This window comes from Ovis aries, chromosome 24, assembly GCF_016772045.2.
Source record: "Ovis aries strain OAR_USU_Benz2616 breed Rambouillet chromosome 24, ARS-UI_Ramb_v3.0, whole genome shotgun sequence".
Lineage (NCBI taxonomy): Eukaryota > Metazoa > Chordata > Mammalia > Artiodactyla > Bovidae > Ovis > Ovis aries.
In genome coordinates this window covers 8,299,844-8,320,032 of record NC_056077.1, presented here as the reverse complement: position 1 = coordinate 8,320,032, position 20,189 = coordinate 8,299,844, and the positions used below count along the sequence as shown (strand labels likewise).

At 54.4% G+C, this 20,189-nt stretch overlaps 1 protein-coding gene across 2 annotated transcripts in view; it reads left to right on the top strand.

The window, feature by feature from the left end:
- Nucleotides 1-865: 865 nt before the first annotated feature.
- USP7 (ubiquitin specific peptidase 7) overlaps nucleotides 866-20,189 on the top strand; it is a 54,289-nt gene continuing 34,965 nt past the window's right edge. For both annotated transcript variants that reach the window (XM_027961774.3, XM_060405742.1), the window contains exon 1: nucleotides 866-1,314. In XM_027961774.3, coding sequence (XP_027817575.1) covers nucleotides 1,233-1,314 — 82 coding nt within the window. In that variant the 5' untranslated portion in view covers nucleotides 866-1,232. The remainder of the gene's footprint in view (nucleotides 1,315-20,189) is intronic.

Sequence of the window (20,189 nt, the reverse complement as noted above, 5' to 3'; positions counted from 1 at the left end):
AATGAATTACACATCTGTTTTCAAAGAGGTAAAATAATCATCACCAGGGCCAGCAAGGGCTGACCAGCGCCGGCCGCTCGCTCCGATCGGGCCGTCTTCTGCCGAGTCCCGGGACGTCTTCAGCCAACCCTCCCGCGGTCACCGGGCCCCGGGCAGGGTTTCGGCCCCTGCATCCCCCGCCTCCCTCCCTGGACGGCCCTGGGGCTTCCTGGATTGACCACACTCCCTGCCCGGCACCTGCCGGGGCCACTCGCCCCGCTAGGGCTGGGGCCCCCGGGCGCGCACGCCGGGGCTGGGCCGCGAGGCTCCGGGGCGGGCCCCTCGGGTCGGGAGAGGCCGAGGCGGGCGGCGCGGGGCGCCGAGCCGCTGCGCTGAGGGCCGCGAGCGGGCGGGCGGGCGGACCCAGGCGGCGGCGGCGGCGGCAGCGGGCTGGCCGCGCCCCGCTCCGCCTCCCCGCTCCGCCTCCCCGCTCCGCCCTCCGGCGCGGCGCCCGCCCGCCCGCTTGCTGCGCCGCCCGCCCGCTCTCGTCGCTCGCAAGCTCGCTCTCGGGCCCCCCATGCGGATGTGACATTTCACGCCGCCGCCATTTTGAGAGCGAGCCGAGCCGAGCCGCCGGGCGCCGCGTCCGCTGCCGGAGCCCCGACGACGACGCCGAGAAGGCGGAGGCCGCAGCGCCCCGAGCGCGGCCGGCCCGTCGCCCGCCCGCGCCGCCGCCGCCGCCGCCGCTCCCGCCGGCCCCCGGCCCCGCAGGCCCGCCGCGGCCGGCCAGGCCTCCCGCCCGCCGCGCCCGGCCCGAGGCGGGGCTGACTCCGCGGCCCCCGCCCGGCCGCCCTCCGCCCCCGGCCGGCCCGCGGCCCCGCAGCCCCGGCCCCGGCGGCGGGAGGCGGGCCCCGCGGCGGCGGCGGCGGCGGCGGCGGGAGCGGCGGCTGAGGCGGCGGCGGCCGCAGCAGCGAGCGACGAGGCCGCCCGGCCCGACCCGCCGCCCGGCCGCCCGCCTCGGCGCCGAGATTGGGCGAATCGCGAGCAAGTACGTGCGCGTCTCCCTGCCTCCGCCGCCGCCCGCCGTGGGCCGCCCCGGGGCCGCCGCCGCCGACGACGCGCGCGAGGAGGAGGAGGAGGCCGCCCCGCCGCCGCCGCCGCCGCCGCCGCCGCCCCGGCTCGCCGCCGCCGCCCGCCCGCCGGGCCCGCAGCCCCGGCCCCCGGCCGCAGGCGAGGCCCAGGCCGCGGCCGACATGAACCACCAGCAGCAGCAGCAGCAGCAGCAGAAAGCGGGCGAGCAGCAGCTCAGCGAGCCCGAGGACATGGAGATGGAAGGTGAGGCCCCGTGGGCCGGCTGCGGCGGGGGCCGGGGGGCGCCTTCCATTGTGGCCGGGGCGGGGAGGGGGGGGCGGAGAGCCGCGGGAGCCACGCGAGGGGCTCGCCATCTTTACGCAGGCCCCGGGCGGCCCGCGGGCCTCGGCCCGGCTGCCCCGGCCCGGGCGAGGCTGCACCGTCATGCCGGGGGCCTGGCGGGCGGGGGGCGGGCGGCGTGCGCCCCCCCTCCCGCGCGCCTCCCCGCCCGCTGCATTGTCCGGCCCGCGGGGCCCCCCGGCCGCCTTCCTCGCTTGCACAAAGCGCCCGGAGCCCCCCGAGTTGTAAAGGAGGGAGCTCCGGGCCCGGCCGCGGAGGGACGCGGGCGCTTGCGGGCTCTGCGGTGCGCCCCGGGTGGGGAAGCCGGGCTCCGGGGAGCTGTGTCCCCCACGGCCCCGGTGGGGCGTCGTGTGGTTTCCCCCGCTTACGCTCTGGAAACGAGATCTCCGTGGGTTCTGGGGCTCGGGCCGCACCTGCTCGCGCGCGCGCTCTCTCCCTCGGAGAGCTCACCGGGGGCGAAGCGGGGCGCCCCGCCCCGACCTCTACCCACCCCCACCCCGCACCCCGATCGCTCCGTAGCAACACTTGCTGGCCTAGGGCTTGGTTTGGAAACACCTGCAAGGGGCGTAGAGGTTCGCAGCCTCTGGACGGGCCCCAGGATTCAGAACCGGGCGCGCTCTTCGTTTCCGAGTTAAGCCGTTTTGCGGGGAGTTAGGTAACCTGGCTGTTTGCGGTGCCTCCGGCCAGGTATGCGTTTGAAACTACGTGCCCCCCCCCCGCCCCCCCGCCACATACACACACACCAACACACACACACACCCTTCTCCCCAGCCTACGACTCCTTACCTCCGAATTCAACCTGACTTCAAAGGTAACTTAATTTTCTGCTTAGGTGCCGGCAGTTTTTCAGAGTACCCAGCTTTGAGATGATAGCAAGGGCTTGGTAATAGACGTTTGATGTAGAGGGTCTGGACAGGAAAGGGTCTTGCTTGAGCTTACATAGCGCAATCAGTGCTGGTGGTTCGAAGGCTCGTGGCCTAAGTGCTTGAAAGGGCAAAGTGTAAGAAGTATTCAGAGAGGGTCCTTAGCTGTTTCGAGAGGGGGACAGACAGGCAGGAGTCAAAAAGAGGGCTTCTGAATGAAGGGGGTATTGAATGAGCTGTACTTACGTTGCTTTTAGCCAGAGATTTTGAGCTGCGGAAATGAACAGGGTCGGTAAGGAAGCGTTCCTACAGTGGGGTGCTGCACCCTGGTTGGTGGGAACTCTCACCGTGACTGGTACTCTCCTGTGAATAACAAGGGGCGGCCCAGCAATTGAATGTGCCCTGAAAAAAATTGGCCTACAGGATGGCAGAAGGCAAAGTGGTGCGGATTCCGGCAGAAAGCATTTCCCACCGGGATTTCAGTGGCCACTAATGCGGGACAGGGCAGCCCATCCATGGCCAGGCTGGTGCTGTATCTTCTGACCCCAGCAAGGCAATAACTTCATAGAGCTTTTGTCGTGTGTCATTAAGCCAACTAGCCAGAGGAGTACATTGCCCGGGAGGATTTTGAATATTAAAAAAGAGGTGTTTTTTAGTGTCCTTTTTAAGTATCATCCAGTCAAGACAAAAACCCAGTAGTTATGTTGTCTTAGCACTTTTTAAAGTGTTTTGAACAGGAACGAGAGCTGATCAGCATGGCCCCCACTGCAGAGCAGGTTTCTGGTGTAGAACTGCGTCTCTGGGGAAGTAGTCATGTCCACAAGTTTCAAGGGCTTTTCTCTAAGACCAGAGAGTGAGTGGGGGAAGAATTGTCAGAAGTCATGCCTGCTTTTAAGACGACTTTATTTTCTCAAGGTGTTTTTGGTTCTCATATCCAAGTTTGCGTTGGGAAAGTCGCCCATATAATCACTAATCTGCAAATTTACTGCCATTTCAAACTGGATTGCAGAGGTTGTAGTTTATTACTACTCCTTCCATAAACTTAAAAGTCTTGTTTCTTTTAAGTGGGTCTCTGTCCTGGGTTTATTTTCCAGAAGATACCTTGTCTTTATAGGGCTTATGGTCGACACCTTGTCCTGGTAGGCTTATCGCTGTTGACCCCCTGTGAGCACCTACAGGTGAGACAGTCTCCCCTATCTCAGGCAATCTCTGTCAGCCTTTCTTAAGCCTTCCCACTCCTCAAGTGTTGTGCTTGGTTTATATATTGTACTTTAGGGTCAGTAAGAGCTAAACAATCCTTCCTATTAAAAAGGGAGAAGGGTGGGGTTGTGGTGATCCACTGTGCGTGGCTTCATAAGCCAGGCTCTGCAAATGACTCGCACCTGTTTGGTGTTCGCCTTGGTTCCCATAGACTCAGCAGCTGAAAGCTGTCAGGGCTCTGATCAGCTTGAGGAGCTCTGCCCTTGAGGAGCATTGCTTCCCACTGCTCCTAGGCAGGGTGGTTTCAAAGGAGCCGGAGAGGCTGGTTAGATGGGCGCTTTCCCCCTATCAACAGGTTAATGGGCTCTCCTTCTGCTCTGCTGTTCACTGACTCTGCACAGCCTTTGTATGTCTGCTGGAGAAAAACTGCTCAGGCCAGGTTATTTTTAAAATGTCTTGTTTTGAGCAGTTGGGAAAGTTCGGAAGGGCAGCGAGGGAAAAGATGGGGCGGGTATGGTGGCAGTTCATTGGGGTTGAGACCACATGCTTCCTTCCTGTGAGGCCTGTGCGCGTTTTCAGGTTGGGAGGCAAATAGCATCGTTGAGGTGTAGCCTCCGTCGGGGCCTGGCCAGGAATGAATTTGCTCGGCAGTTTATTTACCCTCCAACTCAGAGGCAGTGCAGGCCAGGGGGCTGCGGGAGGGCCCCCGTACTGGCCAGTGCCCCCTGGAGTACTTGAGAAGTAATAATGAGGGCTGTTCATGCCCCCTCGGAGTCAACAGGAAGTTTCCCGGAGGCCTCCCTTCTGCTGCTCTGGGCTGGCTGGCACCAGAGTCAGTACCTCCATGTCTGTTCCCTGGTGTGATTCTGCTGCCCATGTGAGCAGTCTGAGTGTCATCTTTGAGACTAATGGGGACAGACAGTTTCATTTTGTACTTTTGTACAACGGCTCAGACCATTGCTATCAGGACACCAAGGTGGGAGCAAATGAAGAGTGTGGTCTGCCATTTCTGAAAAGAACTCGTCACTGACTTCTGTGTCTTTTTGTTTGGGGTGCCCCAGTGGTGGATTTGTTTTTCTTTCAAACCTGTGTGGGTAGATTTCACAGAGTTTCAAGTTACTTTTCTGCTGAAGCAGGTTTAGGAATAGAAAGTGAGTTGTCTTGTATACGTGGATCCAAGTAGACTACACCTGGGCATTTTAGTCTGTCTAAAGCATGTTTCCTTTTCAAATAGCACCGTCACAAGGCAGAAGTCAAATAATATGAGAATATAGGTTATTCTCTCACAGTAGCTTCGGTTGGTAAAAGAACTCTACGAAGTGAGCATCAACTTGGAGAATCCAGGGGGGAAAAAAATGGAAGAATTTAGGCCAGACCTAGAAACATCTGACTCTGATGTGAGCCTGTCAAGTTTTGATGGGTTTGGAAGTTACTCCCCACAGGCATTTACCCTCCTGATTCTTCCAGACTGCTGACTTAAGATAAACAAAAGATTGATCAAGTTTTATCAGACATATTGGGAAAGAAATGTATACCTGCATCTTGGCTTTTTTGGGGGTGGGAGCGCAGTCAGTTTTGTGGAAAGGGAGAAAGAAGCTGTTGAGTTAACTCAAGGAAGGCAAGTGGAGTGAGACTGAGTATAGGCTTAGTGCCAGGCCCGTGTCTGAGCGTGGACTTTGCCATTTAATTGTTGTGTGACCTCAGCACGTTGCTTAAGCTCTCAGTTGTTGCATCCTGGAAAAGGAGGTTGGTGGGACCCTGCAGGGTGGTCGTGCGGGTGGAGACATAAAGCATGAGCGCAGTGCTGGGCACGGAGTGGGGTGCTGTGGCGTTCAGTCACGGTGTGCTGATGGCAACAGGGTCGCACCTGGGCCAGGGACGGGCGCAGGTTAATCAGGCGTGCTGCCGCACACAGGTGGGGCTGGTTGGCATTCGTGGTTCTGCAGTAATTATATCCTAGCGTGGATTAGGAAGCAAACTGACCAGCCTCAGTCCAAGCAGCATTGTTTATGAATGGGCTTGATGTTCCTAAGTAGATATTTAAGGTTAATGATAGAATATTTTAAGAAAAGTGCAGGGAGCTCAGGAGGAGAGAGGATGGTGGATTTGGTGCGGTGGGGCACTGCTGGTGGCGCCTGGTCAGCCTGGGGGCCTTCTGCTGAGGGTGTTACTTGACGATTATCCAGTATCCAAAATTGACATGGTTGCCAATCAGGTTTGTCGCAGGGAGGCCAGGTCACAGGAGTGTCCCAACCTGGGAGTTGGCCCTGAATTCTTGTCTCTAAATCCCACATCCTATTACCAAGCCCTTTTGGTGTTCCACCCGCCAGGCCCCTGTTGCCTCATGCGGGGACTTTGCAATAGGCCTCTTAATGTTCCCTGCTTCCTCTCCTCCCCACACGACTGCCTGGTCCCCTTCCTCATGCAGGTAGATGGCTAGTTGTCCAGGCCTACCTGATGGATCCCTGACCCGGTTTGTGCTTCAGGCTCCGAGCACGCGCACACACCTGCGCGGCACAGGGTTCAGCCATGGCTTTCAGGCCCTACTCTTGCATGGGTAGTGTCTGCCTCTCCTTGACTGCACACAGCACAGAGACCCCAGGAGAGAGGCTCAGAAGCCCTTCATTCATTTTCTCAAACTTGTCTGGTGGTCTCAGGCACTAGCCTTGCGTAAGAGCTGTGTCTTTGACCTGTGGGCTTGCCACTGTATCCTCATCTTCCCCACCCCGGGACCGTTCCTTTTCTGTTAAGTGTTTCTGTGGGAGACACTCATTCAGGAAACGGCAACCCAAAGGCAAAACAGTAGTACCGGAGGTGGCTGGCTGGCCAAGTCGATGTGAAAGAGAATGCCGAAGCCATAAACCAATTTCGCTTTGATAGCTGCTAATTCAGTTTTATTGCTTTTAACGTTCAGTTGCTTCGATTGGCATTTTTGATCCTTTTGCCAGGAAAAGGTCCTTTTCCACACACAGGGCATCAGTGAACCTTAATGATGTTTCCTTTTGAATATTTTTGAGTTTGTTATTGTTTCTGGTTTTTTGCCTGAGTAGTTCGTAGCCTGGCTGCTTCTTGATTTCCAAGGCAAAGGAACTTTGGAGACTGGAGTTGTAACACGGCATTTCTTGACATGTACTATGACAGTTAAATGTTAAAATGTCACCTGCTTCACAGACTTCTTGTTCTGAACTAATTTGGACTTAGGAAAGTTGGAGGAAGCAGGATTTTTAAGTGTCAGGCGTAGGCAAGAAAGTCAGTTATGCCATTTTGGTAGTAAGTTAACACACGACTCGGCTAATGAGAAGGCACATGTGTTGAAACCCTCTTGAAGAGAAGCAGGCCTGCTTCTGAGCGCTGGTGGTGTAGACCTGGAAGCTGGCAGTGGAGGTAACTGCAAAGTTTGTTGGGTAGGGAAATACACCGACCTGGATAAGAGTGAGTGCTTCCAGAACTTAAGATGCTGGTGTGAACTAGAAAGAGCCAGGGTGTGGGGATGAGGGGAAGGGGCCTCCACGGGGTCACACCTTGGGGAGGAGAGTCATTGTCATTGGGGTTGGGCAGAGAAGACCGCCGACTGGAGGACGCACTGCCTGCATGCGCTGGCGGGGGCTGGCACTGCATTGCTGCCCCTTCGGCTGGGACCTGTTAGTGTGGGCACAGCTGTTAATGTTCACGGAGATGCCTGGTGTCCTTCCAGGGAGTGCAGGTCATCCGATTGACCCGGGCTTTATCTTACCAAATGTGAGTGAGCACCATGTCTGAGTCTCAGGGTGGTGGGTGGTTTGCCCTTCTTTTTGTGTCATTTGCGGGGTTTGGGTGGACTCCGGGAGTTGGTGATGGACAGGGAGGCCTGGCGTGCTGCGGTTCATGGGGTCGCAAAGAGTCGGACACGCCTGAGCGACTGAGCTGGGAGCTGAGATGATAAGAGGGAAGCTCCCTTCCTTGTGCGACCACGACGGTTGCGCGTGCTTCTCCCGCCTGGCATGGGATATTCGAAACCCAGGCCGGCCCGCCCTCCCTGGGCAGGGAATGCCAGTGACTGGTTTCCCTGAGGCCCTGCTGCCGGGACGGCAGCGTCCCATGCAAGGTGCCAGCCCCGGAATATCGACCAGGGGAAGGTCTGACTTGAGCAGTGAGTTGTTAAACTGGCCTGAGCTTTGGAGGGGGGTTGTGTGAGATTGTTGGGGTGATCGGTGACGCAGAGCATGATCACATCCAGGGCGTGACTCCAGGTGTCTGGGTGGCAGTCTGACCTCTTGGCTCCCTCCCACCACCCCCTTTATGGTGCTTTCAGAAGGACTTGAGGGGGCCTTTCTCTAGGGTATATAGGCTGAGCAAACTAGGCTTATGCACCTAGAATTGCAAGTACATTTCATCAATATGACTTTGGGGAATAAATTACGTTTCAAGTCTCTTAATTGACCCGGTGCAATTGCGGTTTTCAAACAAGCACCTGTAATACTCTTCAGCCTGTTTACATGGTTAGATCTTCAGCTCCTCCTCTGAAATAGCGAAGGGCAGGTAGTTTTCTTTTTCTAATTGAAGTGTAGTTGGTAGTAGGTAATTTGGGAGTGCTTGCTTCTTAGAGTTGGTAGTTTGTCAGCTTGGAGGAGAAATTATTCAGTCAAACAAATTGGGTGTGAATTGGTTAAAGACATTCCTCAATTCCTAACCTCATTTCCTCTTCTATCACCATCATAGATGGACCAGTAAGAGTTTTTCCCCGCGAATCTCAGCCTTGCCCTCCTGTTTTTAGCTTGTGCAGGCAGAGGCAGAGCAGATGGGGCTGGCGTGCCTGGCCCGCAGGATGTCCCTCAAGAAGCTGGTGAGTGAAGTTGTTGAGCTGAGCCCCATGCTTTGGGCAGTCCCCCTCCTCACACAGCTCTCTGTGATGTCCAGCCCGCGCTAGCCAGAGGGCTCCTCCTCTTTCTGAAGCACTCCAAGTCTCCTGCTGCTACTGATGAGGACAGATTAAACCTGTTTTCCTCCCAAGACCCGTACTGCTGGAGAAGGCCCCTCGGGGTCTTGGGAGCAGGAGAGAGGATGCTCAGGGTGTCACCTGCACTGTGCAGTAAGGTGGCCACTGGCCACACGGTGGCAGTTGCAGTCCTTAACTGACCAGCCACGCTGCAGGGGTTCAGTTGCCGCCTGTGAGAGCAGGCGCAGCGTGTGTCCGTCGTGCAGAAAGCGTTCGTGGCCAGAGCTCACCTAAACAGTCTGGCTGGAACCTTAGCTAGTGGTGTTTCTGGTGGCATTAGTGTCACGCTGAGTGTTGGAAAGATGCAGTGTGTCCTGGAAAAGCTAAATGAAAGTGAGTGAATAAATAGTTCCTGGGCAAATGCTACAGAGCAGGCTTTCTTCGGGTATTTGTGGTGAAGATCGTGTTTGTCTTTTTTAAATTTCTAGTCCACTTGTGGACAGTTTCTTTCTGTGTTTTGTAAGCAATACAGGGTAAACAAATTATTTAAGAAATGAAATAAAAACCCACATACAGAATGCATACCCCACGTTATTACTACATTAAAGTCACATTTCAGCAGTTACCACTTAGAACAAACGCATAGGAAGAAAGACTGGCAGAAGTTATACATGTTCGCTGAAAGTGTGTAGAGGCCATTAGTATGTGGAGCTGTGCTGTGCCCCTGTGACTTTGTCATGCCCCTCTGGTACCTAAACAGTTTTGTGTGAAATAGCAGTTCCCCATAGTAGAAGCTTCCTTGCACACTTGGGAGGAATGCCACATATACAACTGGTCTTTTTTGTGTGTGTGTTTTGTTCTGACAATTTTGGCCGTGCTGGGTCTTCGTCTGCCTTGCTGGGTCTTCGTCTGCCTTGCTGTACGGGCTTTTCTCTGGCTGTGGCGTGTGGGGCCTGCTCTCTAGTTGCAGGTTTTCGGGATTCTCACTGTGGTAGCTTCTCTTGGTGAGCGCAGGTCTAGGGCGCTTGGCCTTCAGTAGTTGCAGCACGTGGGCTCAGTTGGGACTTGCAGGCTCCAGAGCACAGGCTGGATAGTTGGGGCGCACGGACTTAGTTGCTCCTCCACGTGTGGGATCTTCCTGGTCCAGGGATAGAACCTGTGTCTCCTGCGTTGGCAGGCGGATTCTTTACCGTTGAACCACCAGGGAAGCCCACTGACTAGCTTTCAAAGTAACAAGTAATATTGGTCCTGTTTGCTTGGGGGACGTCCTTGCTCCTCGTGGAGCATGTTGATTCCGGCCATCTCGGTATCTGTTTTACCAGCAGTAAATAGTATGCACGTGAGTCCAGGGCTGCAAAGGTGTGCATTGGGAGCCATGTAGGACACATGACTCCACACTCCAGTTTGACGGCGGGTAAACTGGCCCGTGCTCGGATGTGGCAGGAAACTCAAGTCGCTGATAAGTCTCCTCCCTTGCTCCTCGTTTCGGTGAGGCCCGAAGACGGCACCAGCCCGCAGGCTCCTGCAGAGGCGCCCTTGGTCCTCCCCACCCTGTTTTTTGCTGGGTTTCTCTGAGCACCAGGCCTGCTCCTGACTCCGCGGCACCCTGAGCCTGCTGCAGGGCTTCTGTCCTCAGATAGAAGACCCTCCCAACTGGCGGTGCTGTGCTGGCCGCTCCCTGCGCTTAGTGAGGGCTCCTGGTGAACATGTGCAGGGAGGGCTGGCCTAAAGGGGTGGGTCAGTGGAAGCGTGAGGGTGTTGTGCTCAGAGGCGGGAGGTGGCGAACAGCACCATGGCCTTGGGACCTAGCAGGAGAGGATCTGTGGCCCCAGAATCGTGCCCCACAGAGGTCTGTCCTGACCCCCTGGAAGCTGTGACCACTACTGCCTGACAGGGTGCTTCGCAGGTGTGGTTAAGTTCAGGATCCCTGCATGGGGAGACGTTGTTCAGTCACTGAGTTGTGTCCGACTCTTTGCCACCCCGTGGACTGCAGCACGCCAGGCCTGCCTGTCCACCATCTCTCGGAGTTTGCGCAGACTCATGTCCATTGAGTCCATGAGGCCATCCAACCGTCTCACCCTCTGTCGCCCCCTTCTCCTGCTGCCGTGTTTCTTTCCTGGCATCAGGGTTTTTTCCAAGGAGTTGATTCTTCGCATCAGGTGGCCAAAGCATTGGAGCTTCTGCTTCAGCCCTTCCAGTGAATAGTCAGGGTTGATTTTCTTTGGTGTTGACTGGGTGGGGAGGTGATCCAGGGTTATCTAGGTGGCCCCAGCGTAATCTCAGGGCCCTCCTTCCCCTGAGAAAGAGGCTCGATGTGACATGATGTGAGAGGCCGCTGCTAGCTTGAGGATGGATGAGGAACCCAGGAGATGACCAGGAAGCAGGTCCCGCCTCCAGAAGGAACCCTGCCCTGTGGACACATTGATTGGAGCCCAGGGTGGCCCGTTGTGGACTTCTGACCTCCAAAGCTGAAAGGATAAATGTGTGGTGTTTAAGCCAGTGAGACTGTAGTGATGTGTTGAGCTGCCGGGAAACGGGTCAGGGTCCAGGGAGTGGATGAGATGCGGCAGGCAGGCGTCCGGGAACCTGCACAGAGGCTGGGAGAGCGTGGCCGCCCCTCCCAGGGCCAGGCTGCTGGACACCAGGGCTGTGCCCACGTCTGCTCGTTGGCTCCTTCCCACAGCTCTGGTGTAGAGGCAGCAGCATCCCCATTTCACCCCTGAGCAAAACAGAGGTGCTGAGCACGCTCCACAGCCTACCAGGGCTCGGTGGCAGTGGCAGGCTTTAAATCAGGCCAGTCAGCGGCACAGAAATTGCGTCTCGTCACATTCAGCAGGCACTTGGTTGTGACGTCGTGGTCCCCCCCCTGCTGCCCTCTCCAACGGTTCCTGTCTCCCGCCCAAAGTGGCAGGCTGCAGGTGGGCTCCTTAGTCGGAAGGCTTTTGTGTGGTTCACCACATGCTTTGAATGTGGAAGGCAGCTCACTGCAGAGTCAGCCCGGACCGCCTTCTGCTCGAGCACGTGGACGTGGTGGGTGGCAGAGGGTGACTCGAGGTGTTTCTGAAGGTAGATACCTGCTTTCCTCACTGAATCAGGTCCTCAGTAATGTGAGCCTGAGCCGAAGTGCATCACCCCAAACAAACCATTCAGGGCTCTGGGTGTCTGGAGAGATTTAAACTTGAGAAGGCGGGGGAGCCTTGTCCGCCAGGGTTCAGGGCGAAAACCCCGGCTCTGCGGAGCCACAGATTGGAGCCCCTGAGGCCGCTCGTCCACCCCGGTCCTCTGGTCAGCTCACCCACACAGCCCTGCCTCTGCTCTTGAGCAGACAAGGCTCCTCCAGCCACGCAGATGGCACCAGCCTGGCTGTCCCCCCGCTCTGTCTCTAAGCCGCAGCCACCTGCATTCATCTCCTCAGTGCCGCCTGAACCATCTGTTTCTTAAGGCAGCAGCTTTCACCAGGTGGAAAGAAGACAGGGTTGGAAGGGCCAGAGCCGGGTTCCTCAGCCGGCAGGGGCTGAGAGGCCAGCCAGTCCCCTCACTCCTGACATCCAACTAGCAGCGTGGGGGCGTATCCTGAATGTCCTCCTCCTGGGCCTCTCTTCCTGACAGTTTTAAAGGTTTAAAACACAAGATAGATAGATACATACTGCTAATATGTTGACCGCTGGGTTGGCCAAATTGCGACCTTCAAGCACATGGTTTGGGGGTTGTCTGGAGAAGATGGAGGTAAGCACATGGTTTGGGGGTTGTCTGGAGAAGATGGAGGTAAGCGAGGTGACTCAGGGGCATCCTCGTTAAGACCCAGAACACAAATGATCTGTTGAGGTGACTTGTTCTGCTTCAAGGTGTGCGGCAGGCAGTGACCCAGACACTGCCCCTCGGGGTCCGGATTGGTGGTGGCCGTGGACTCCTGCCGGACGCCCAGGTCATGGACATGGTGATGTTACAGGCAGGGTCTCCGGGAGCTGTTAACAGTCCTCAGAATTCTCCAGGTGGTCACTGCTGACCCTGAGGGCTCGGGGAAGGAGTGAGAATCACAGACCTGAGAGTTTTCTGTGATAGCCAGTATTTTCTTGGGAATCAGAGATTATTATTTAAAATCTTAATTTCTCTTTTGATGGAAGTTCAGTCCTATACTTTTTAAGGGCTGTTCTTAAAATATTGCTTTCATTGTGGCTGTGTTGTTGGAGAGTTCGTGGTCATGTGGTTTTGTTTTAGAGCAGACTGTGATTATTACACCCCTTACTCTAGAGGCCAAGAGACCCAAGTCTCTGGGAGGGTGAAGTGATTGAAGTAAATTCTCAGCGCCCCAGTCTCACCAGATCTGTTCAGAGGCACGTAGCACCCCTGGCTCGCCGCTTTTCAGCGGTAGATGGTCTCCATCGTCACAGACAGTTCTAGTGGCCAGTCGCTGCTCCACATCCAGCCTGTGAGCTGGTTTTGGGAGACTGCCTTGAAGCAGATTGCTCAGAGTAACAGAAAACCAAGCATTTTTTCTGTAGAAAACCCAGGAAGAGGCATCTGCAGACTGACTCCCCCGAGCGCCTGCTCGCCCTTCACCTCAGATCTCTGCTTCAGGCGCTGGCCCGGGTGCTTGACACACAGGAAGAGGGGATCGTGTGTCAGCCGGAGGGGAGTCGGCGGGATCTAGACGGCCCCGGCCCGGGAACACGCAGTTAATGGGAACACGCAGTTAATGCGGAGAGAGAGGGATGGCCGCCACAGAGGTGCAGAGCCAGGGCTCTGAGCGGGGGGCGGGGCTAGGATGTGAGTTCCGGGGACTCGACGCGAGAGTGGCAGAGGTCTGGCTTTGGGTAGATGGAGGCAGAGCCCTCTTGGCTTGCTGCCTGGGCACGTGGATCGCAGTCAAACCCAAGCTGTGTCTCTCTGCTCTCCCCCCCGTTAGTCTCTGAGGCCAGTGACATTCCCTTCTCTCCACCATGAGCAGCCGTTTCTACCAGATAACTGAACGCACTGCATTTTTATATTTTAGTTCCAGTAGGCCGGGAAAGGGCACCGTTTGCAGTGCAAGTTAACCTTCATTTTACCTGCTTCGGTAGCTATTATAAAGGTTAGATTTGCATCTGCCTGTCTGCAAGTCTCTGAAAAAATGTCAGTAGTCACCAAAAATTTTAAAATAGCGAGTTATATTGATGATTCCCATCCATCACAATTTAAACCACCCATTTAAAGCATCCAATTTATTGTGACCATCAGCGCAAATTTTGAACTTTTTTGTTACCCCCTAAAGAAGTCCTGTGTTCAGCCCCAGGCAGCCCCCAGTCTACCCTCTCCCTGCCTGTTGTGGACACTGTGTAGCCGCCTCACACTTCGTGTGGCTTCTGGCTCCTTTCGGTAGCATGAGAGGGAAGGATCAGCACGCTGTCCCTTTTTATTGCTCGATAGTGCTCCGTCCTGTGGAGCCTCGCCATGATTTGTATGGGATCAGAAGATGTGCAGGCTCTCACGATTCTGTCGTCTATAAGAGGTTTTATTCAGTGTTTTTAAAAGGGACTTGGAACTTTGTTGAGGATGTGATTCACCGCCAAATCTAATCAGCTGGGTGGTGCGGGGTGAGGGTGTATCAGAGTCAATGGAGGGTTGTCAGCAGCTGTAGAGCCGCATGGAGGCACTTGCGAGGTTTCTCCTGCGCCCAGCTCTGCGAGTTGCTGACAGTCCACTGGCGCTGGCACGGGAGGCCACCTGGCCGGTGGGCTTCGAAGGAAGACGGTGGCAGGTGGGTGAGTGAGGCTGGAACGCACCCCTGTGGGCTTCTCCCCGCCTGCTGGTGCTGTCCTCACAAAGCGAAGGGGCCAGGAGGACAAACTCCCGGGCACTGGGCAGCGCGGGGCTCTTTTGCTGCACCCTCCTCGTTGCTGGAGCTCCGCGGGGAGGGGCCTGGGTTGCAGGGTCGCTCAGGTGGCTCACATCCACCAGGCGGCCTGGTCTCGGGGCTATCACTGCTGAGAACCCCGGAGAGCTGCTGGGTAGGTGGGGTGTATCTATCGTTATTTCAGGTTAGAAACGAAACATCAGTTATTCATTTAGAAGTAATAAGTCAGCACGCGGTAGCGCATTTAATGCAGTGGGGTTGGCCATGCAGCGCAGCGCGGGGTATCAGTGCCCCGACCAGAGCCTCCGGCAGTGAGAGCACAGAGTCCTAGCCACCGGCTTGCCGGGGGACACCCACACGCGCAGGAGATGCTTTCCAAAACAAAAGTTTGATGAGGAATGGCCTTGTACATGCATTTTGCAGATTCATTGTCAGACTTGATAGGAGTCAGCTGGGTTTTCATATCTGCTTTTGCTGACAGCTGCAAAGTAAATTTAACTGGAGATATAAAGAAACCCCGTCTCACAGAGGTCTATACTTACAGAGGGACAGCCTTGTCAGGTAATTGTGGCCGTTCGTTCACACTGCAGTACAGTTCGGTAGCAGCTTAGGTTCGTTGCAGCATGCCGTTTGAAAACTATGAGTTAACTTTGCATGCTCTATTACATTAAAACTTACTGGTTTGTCTTGACCTTTGAATGCTGCATTTCTAATACCATTCATTGGTCATTTGAAAATTCCGATTCACAGTTTGCAGACATTTTAAATGTTGGTGTATTTCATTGTGCAGTTACATTAAAAAGTCCTTAAAACATCACATTTTCATTCAGCCCACCGGTGTTACCTAATTGGGAACAGGGTTGTAGTTAAATCTCCAGAAAGCTCATGGCACAAAGAGAGTGGTGACTTCCGATCTATATGTTAGAGTCACCGCTACCTGGCAGGTGAATATGAAAGTCACTCAGTCATGTTCAACTGTTCGGGACCCCATGGACTGTCGTACAGTCCATGGAATTCTCCAGGCCAGAACATGGGAGTTGGTAGCTGTTCCCCCCTCCAGGGGATCTTCCCAACCCAGGTATCGAACCCAGGTCTTCCGCATTGCAGGCAGATTCTTTACCGGCTGAGCCACCAGGGAAGCTCAAGAATCCTGGAGTGGGTAGCCTCTCCCTTCTCCAGGGGATCTTCCTGACCCAGGAATCGAACCGGGGTGTCCTGCATTTCAGTTGGTTTCTTTCTCAGATGAGCCACGAGGAAGCCCGCCCAGTGAAGATGGTTGGATGATAATTAGCAACTGGCAGCCAAGTTGTCCACAGCAGCTAATTCCAGGTTCAGGCAGTGTAGGGTGGTCCCCGCAATGGGAAGTTGTCCTGTGGTCCCACACACACACTTAAAAATATATAGAATGTATTTTTATGGATACCTAAAAATGTATAGGCTCCATTAAGATGAACAGATATTCTGTCAGAATTCAAGGAGAGGACAGTTAAGTAGAAATAATTAGTGATTTTGAGTATTTTGCTTCCTGCTCTTTCCTCATGGCCAGCATTCACTTCCTGTTCTCTTTGGGTCTTTCCCCTCACTTTCTCCATTTTCCAGTGGCTTGTGTGGAACAGTTGGAGGAACTCTGAATTTAAACATAGCTTTTGAAACAGCACACCTTATTTATGTACCCGAGTTCACTATCTGCCCTCCCGTTTTCCTGGCTTCTGGACGTTCTCGACGCCCTCTCCCCCCAGAGAGAGTGAGCTGTGCTGCAGTCATCTGTGCACACGACCGCCCGCAGGTCCTGGGTAGAAAGACTCAGACCTGCATCTTTTATGCTCTGTTTTCTTTTCCCCTGTGGATAAAGTTCTGAACTCATAACCCAAGGCGGTGTTTAGAGAGTTGGTAAATCACATTCTTCTCCTTTCCCTACAGGTGCTTTTCCTTTGGTTTTACATATAGTGAAGTTGGCGGCTGCTCAGCGGCTTGGCATTGCAGCCTGGGGGCAGGTCTGTGTGTGCCCCCTGGCCCGGTGAGGCCCGGAGCAGCCCCTCACGCCGAGCTGCCCGTGTGTCTTGGTGCAGTCTTGTCATCTTGCAGAATTGTACAGCTTGTAACCTGATCAGTAGTTCGTTGCTTTTTATTGCTGGGCTCTATTCCACGGAGGGACATCTGGGTTGTCTCCAGTTTTTGGCAGTTACAAATGAAGCCACTATAAATACCCATGTTCAGGCTTTTGTGTGAACATGAGTCTTCATTTCTCTAGAGGAAGGTGTCGAGTTGTTGGGTGAGGCGTGCTCTGTGGGGAACTGCCCACCTGCTTGCTGTCCGTGTGCCTGGGTCCTCTGTACCGCCTCCTCAGCCTCGCCAGTGGTTTCATCTCAGTTGTCTTATAGGTGGCGGTCGTTTTAATTCACAGGTGTCTGATAGCTCAGGCACACATCTTTTTGTTTGTTATTTGCCATCCTTGTGCTTTCTCTCACCCATCTGCTTAAGTATTGGGCTTTCTAAAGTTCTCACTGCTGTCGTCAGGTTGGAGAGCTCTGTAAGTATTCAGGGTGAGTCCTTTGCCAGGTGATCTGCAGATGTTTCCTCCCAGCCTGTAGCCTGTTTTTCCCCTTAATGGTGTCTTTACAGAAAAGTCCATTTTATCAACATTCTCTTATTGATCTTGCCTCTTGGTGGTATGTCTAACAATTCTTTGCTGGGTATCACATGATTACTTTTTAAAGTTTAAATGTTTGTCCACCTAAGGTCCATTATGAGTTAGTATTTGAAGGTGGGAGGTTGCAGTTTATTTATTTTAGCCTATGAACGTCCAACTGTTTCTTTACTGTTTGTTGAAAAGACTGTCTCTTTCCCTCTGAGTTACTTGCACCTTTGTCAAGAATCAGGCAGTAACGTTGACGTGGGTGTTTTTGTGGACTCCTGTTCTGCTCTGTGTCCACCCCTTTGCTAACACAGCTCCATCTCAGCTGCTGGAGCAGCTCAACTACTCCTTTCAGAATTGTTTCCCTTACTGTGCTGGGAATTTGACTGGAATCGTGTATCAACATAGCAACTGATTTGGGGAGATCTGAGGTCTTCACCCCGCCCTCCAAGCCCTTGAACGTGGTCCGTCTCCTGCTCTGGTGACTTTACCTGGGAAACCAGTCTTCCTCCCACTTTCTGTTGACACTAGTGTTTTCAGAAGGTCTTGGATGTGAGTGTTCCTTGATAGTCTGGGTGGGCCCCCCAAAAAGGAGGGTCAGGCCTGAGTGATAGTCCAGTGGCACCAATGTGGGGAGAAAAAGAACAACCAGAAACGGCTTGGTCCTCTGTCCCAGACTGTTCTGTTTGTGGCTTTATACAAATAAAGGAACTCCCCTGACATGGGCTGTGCTTGACTGGTTTGTTAAAGTTTTAATTAGCACAGTCAGAGTATGTATTTTAAAATCTCTCCTCTGCTTCTGACCCCATTCTTCAGTCCCCGGATTTCCTCGTCTCTCTGAGTAGAAAATGCAGGCGTTTAAGGGTGGGTGTTGCTGTCTGCCCAGGTGTGCAGGGCCGACCGCCATGGACACGGGTAACCGGGGCAGCCCCTCTGTGTGGGTCTGCTGGGGGAGCCCCGCCGCCTCTGCCCAGGGGGGCAGCCCCGCACCCCTTGCTGCCCTGCTGCGGCCTGGCGGGTGCGCTCAGGCTGCAGGCTGTGTTCTGCTCGTGCCTTTTCTCTGCACTGTGGGGTTGCAGAGAGTCCTGGACAAGACGAGCAACCAAATGAACTGTAAAGGCGTGTGTACTTGCTGAGGCGATGGGAGGGCAAGAAGGCTCCATCCAAGGGGTGAACACTGGGTACTGATGCACCAGGGCCGTTGCCCTGCCCACACGCACTGCTTTCTTCCCCAAGGGCTTCCTGCTCACTGAGTCCTCTCTGGGTGGACATTCTCCCTTAATAGTCTTGCTTTCTTTAAAACTACACGAATGTGGGGTGAATTCATACACACAAATAAATTTTATAGATAAATGGGTCTTTCAAACAGCACAATGGATTTTTTTTTTTAATTTGTGGCTGTACTGGGTCTTTGTCGCTGTGCGGGCTTTTCTCTAGCTGTGGTGGACAGGGGCTGCTCGCTGGCTGCGGCCACCGGCTTCTCACTGTGGCGGCCTCTCTCGTTGCAGAGCTCCCAGGCTCGTGGGCTCAGTAGTTGAGGCGCACGGGCGTAGTTGCTCCCCAGCATGCGGGGTTTCCCCAACCAGAGATGGAACCCAAGTCTCCTGCGTTGGCAGGTAGATTCTTTACCTCTGCACCTCCATGGAGGCCCCAGAATCTTTATTCCTAGAGAAAGAGTGCAGAAAGTAGAGCATTTACATCTGCCTCAGGTGTTCAGTTTCAGTTGGGAAAGAATCCGCCTGCAGTGCAGGAGACCCCAGATCAAGTCCTGGGTCGGGAAGATCCACTGGAGACGGGACAGGCTTCCCTTGTGGCTCAGCTGGTAAAGAATCCGCCTGCAATGCGGGAGACCTGCGTCGGATCCCTGGGTTGGGAAGATCCCCTGGAGAAGGGAACAGCTACCCACTCCCGTGTTCTGCCCTGGAGAATTCCACGGACTGTATAGTCTGTGGGGTCGCGCAGAGGCGGATGTGACCTTCACTTTCAGGCGTTCAATGCACATAGCAGTTCCAGGCAGAGCCCTCGAGACGGCTCTGCTCTCTGAAACTGGTTTGTCCCCATGCAGAATGGCCTGTTTCTATTCAGTTCTTGTCCCCTCCCCCCCCAAACAGTGCAGCTTTATTGAGATATTCCGTATATCCTGCAACTCAGCAGTTTTTAATAAACGTATTCACCCATCACTGCAGTCGGTCTGTGATGCCTGAGAGGAACCCCTGTGCCCCTCCGCCGTCACCCTTCCGGTCTCCCTCCCCGCTCTGGGCACCCACTGGTCTGCCTTCTAACTCTGTGGAAATCACTCTGCTGGACACCTGATACGAACGAATGGAGCCACAACACATAGGGCCCTTAAAATTAATGAGCACTTGGGTTGTGTAAGGTTTTCTCTGTGAAGCGTGCTGAAGTGTAAGAAACACGCTTGTGTACAATTTGGGGCATGTATGCTAGTTTTCTGAGAATAGATATCTACAAATGACATTCTGAGTTAAGATTCTGGCTTTCATAAATATCACCTTTGGGGAGAATGATTTGACTGTTTAGACTCTAGCCGCTTGGCACCCATTTTATGACGTGAGATCCTTCGCATCTGTGGGCATCGCCAGTATTTTTCACTGTTAATGTGGTTAGACGGAAAGGGGTGTCTTGTTAATTAGGGGGGTTGTTACTTGTATTCCTTTGGGACCGCTCCTTGGCTGCAGTTGGCTTGTTTTGTCTTGACTTCAGCATCTCGTGAACCCTGCGGCTGTTGCAGGCTGGTCGTAGTCTTCCTTCGTCCTGGAGCGTCCATGTCGTCCCCCCTCTGCTGGGCTTGTTGGGGCTTGTTTTTCTCTCCGGCAGTCGGACAGCCCTACGCAGTAGAGCAGATGAGACCGGACATGTAAGAAAGCAGCTGAGACGTAATTATAAGTTCCTCATTTGGGCCGGGTGCACGCCCCTCTCCGAGCCTGGCCAGTGTCCACACCAGTCTGCAGTCGTGGTCTGTGGGGCAGACGTGATGGCGGGTTAGCACGGTCCTCCAGAGAACAGACGATTTTTGCATAATGAAGCCAAACGGAGAGCCCCAGACAAATAGTCTTATTTAAAGAACACAAGTTTATCTGTGGCCTTCCTTGGGGCTTTATTTTCCTATAAATGATGTAAATCTGAATTATTTAAGAGTATGGAGCCCACTGTTGGGATTTGGCACACTGCTTCTGCTTGAAACTTTCAGGCTCTCTGCAAGGCAGGAGCTGAGAAGTCCCAGTTTAACAAGGCGGACACCACCCGCGAGTGGGCTTCCAGCTCCCTGCACGGAGTCAGAGTGTATAAAAATTAAACCCAGAACACGTGTTAACA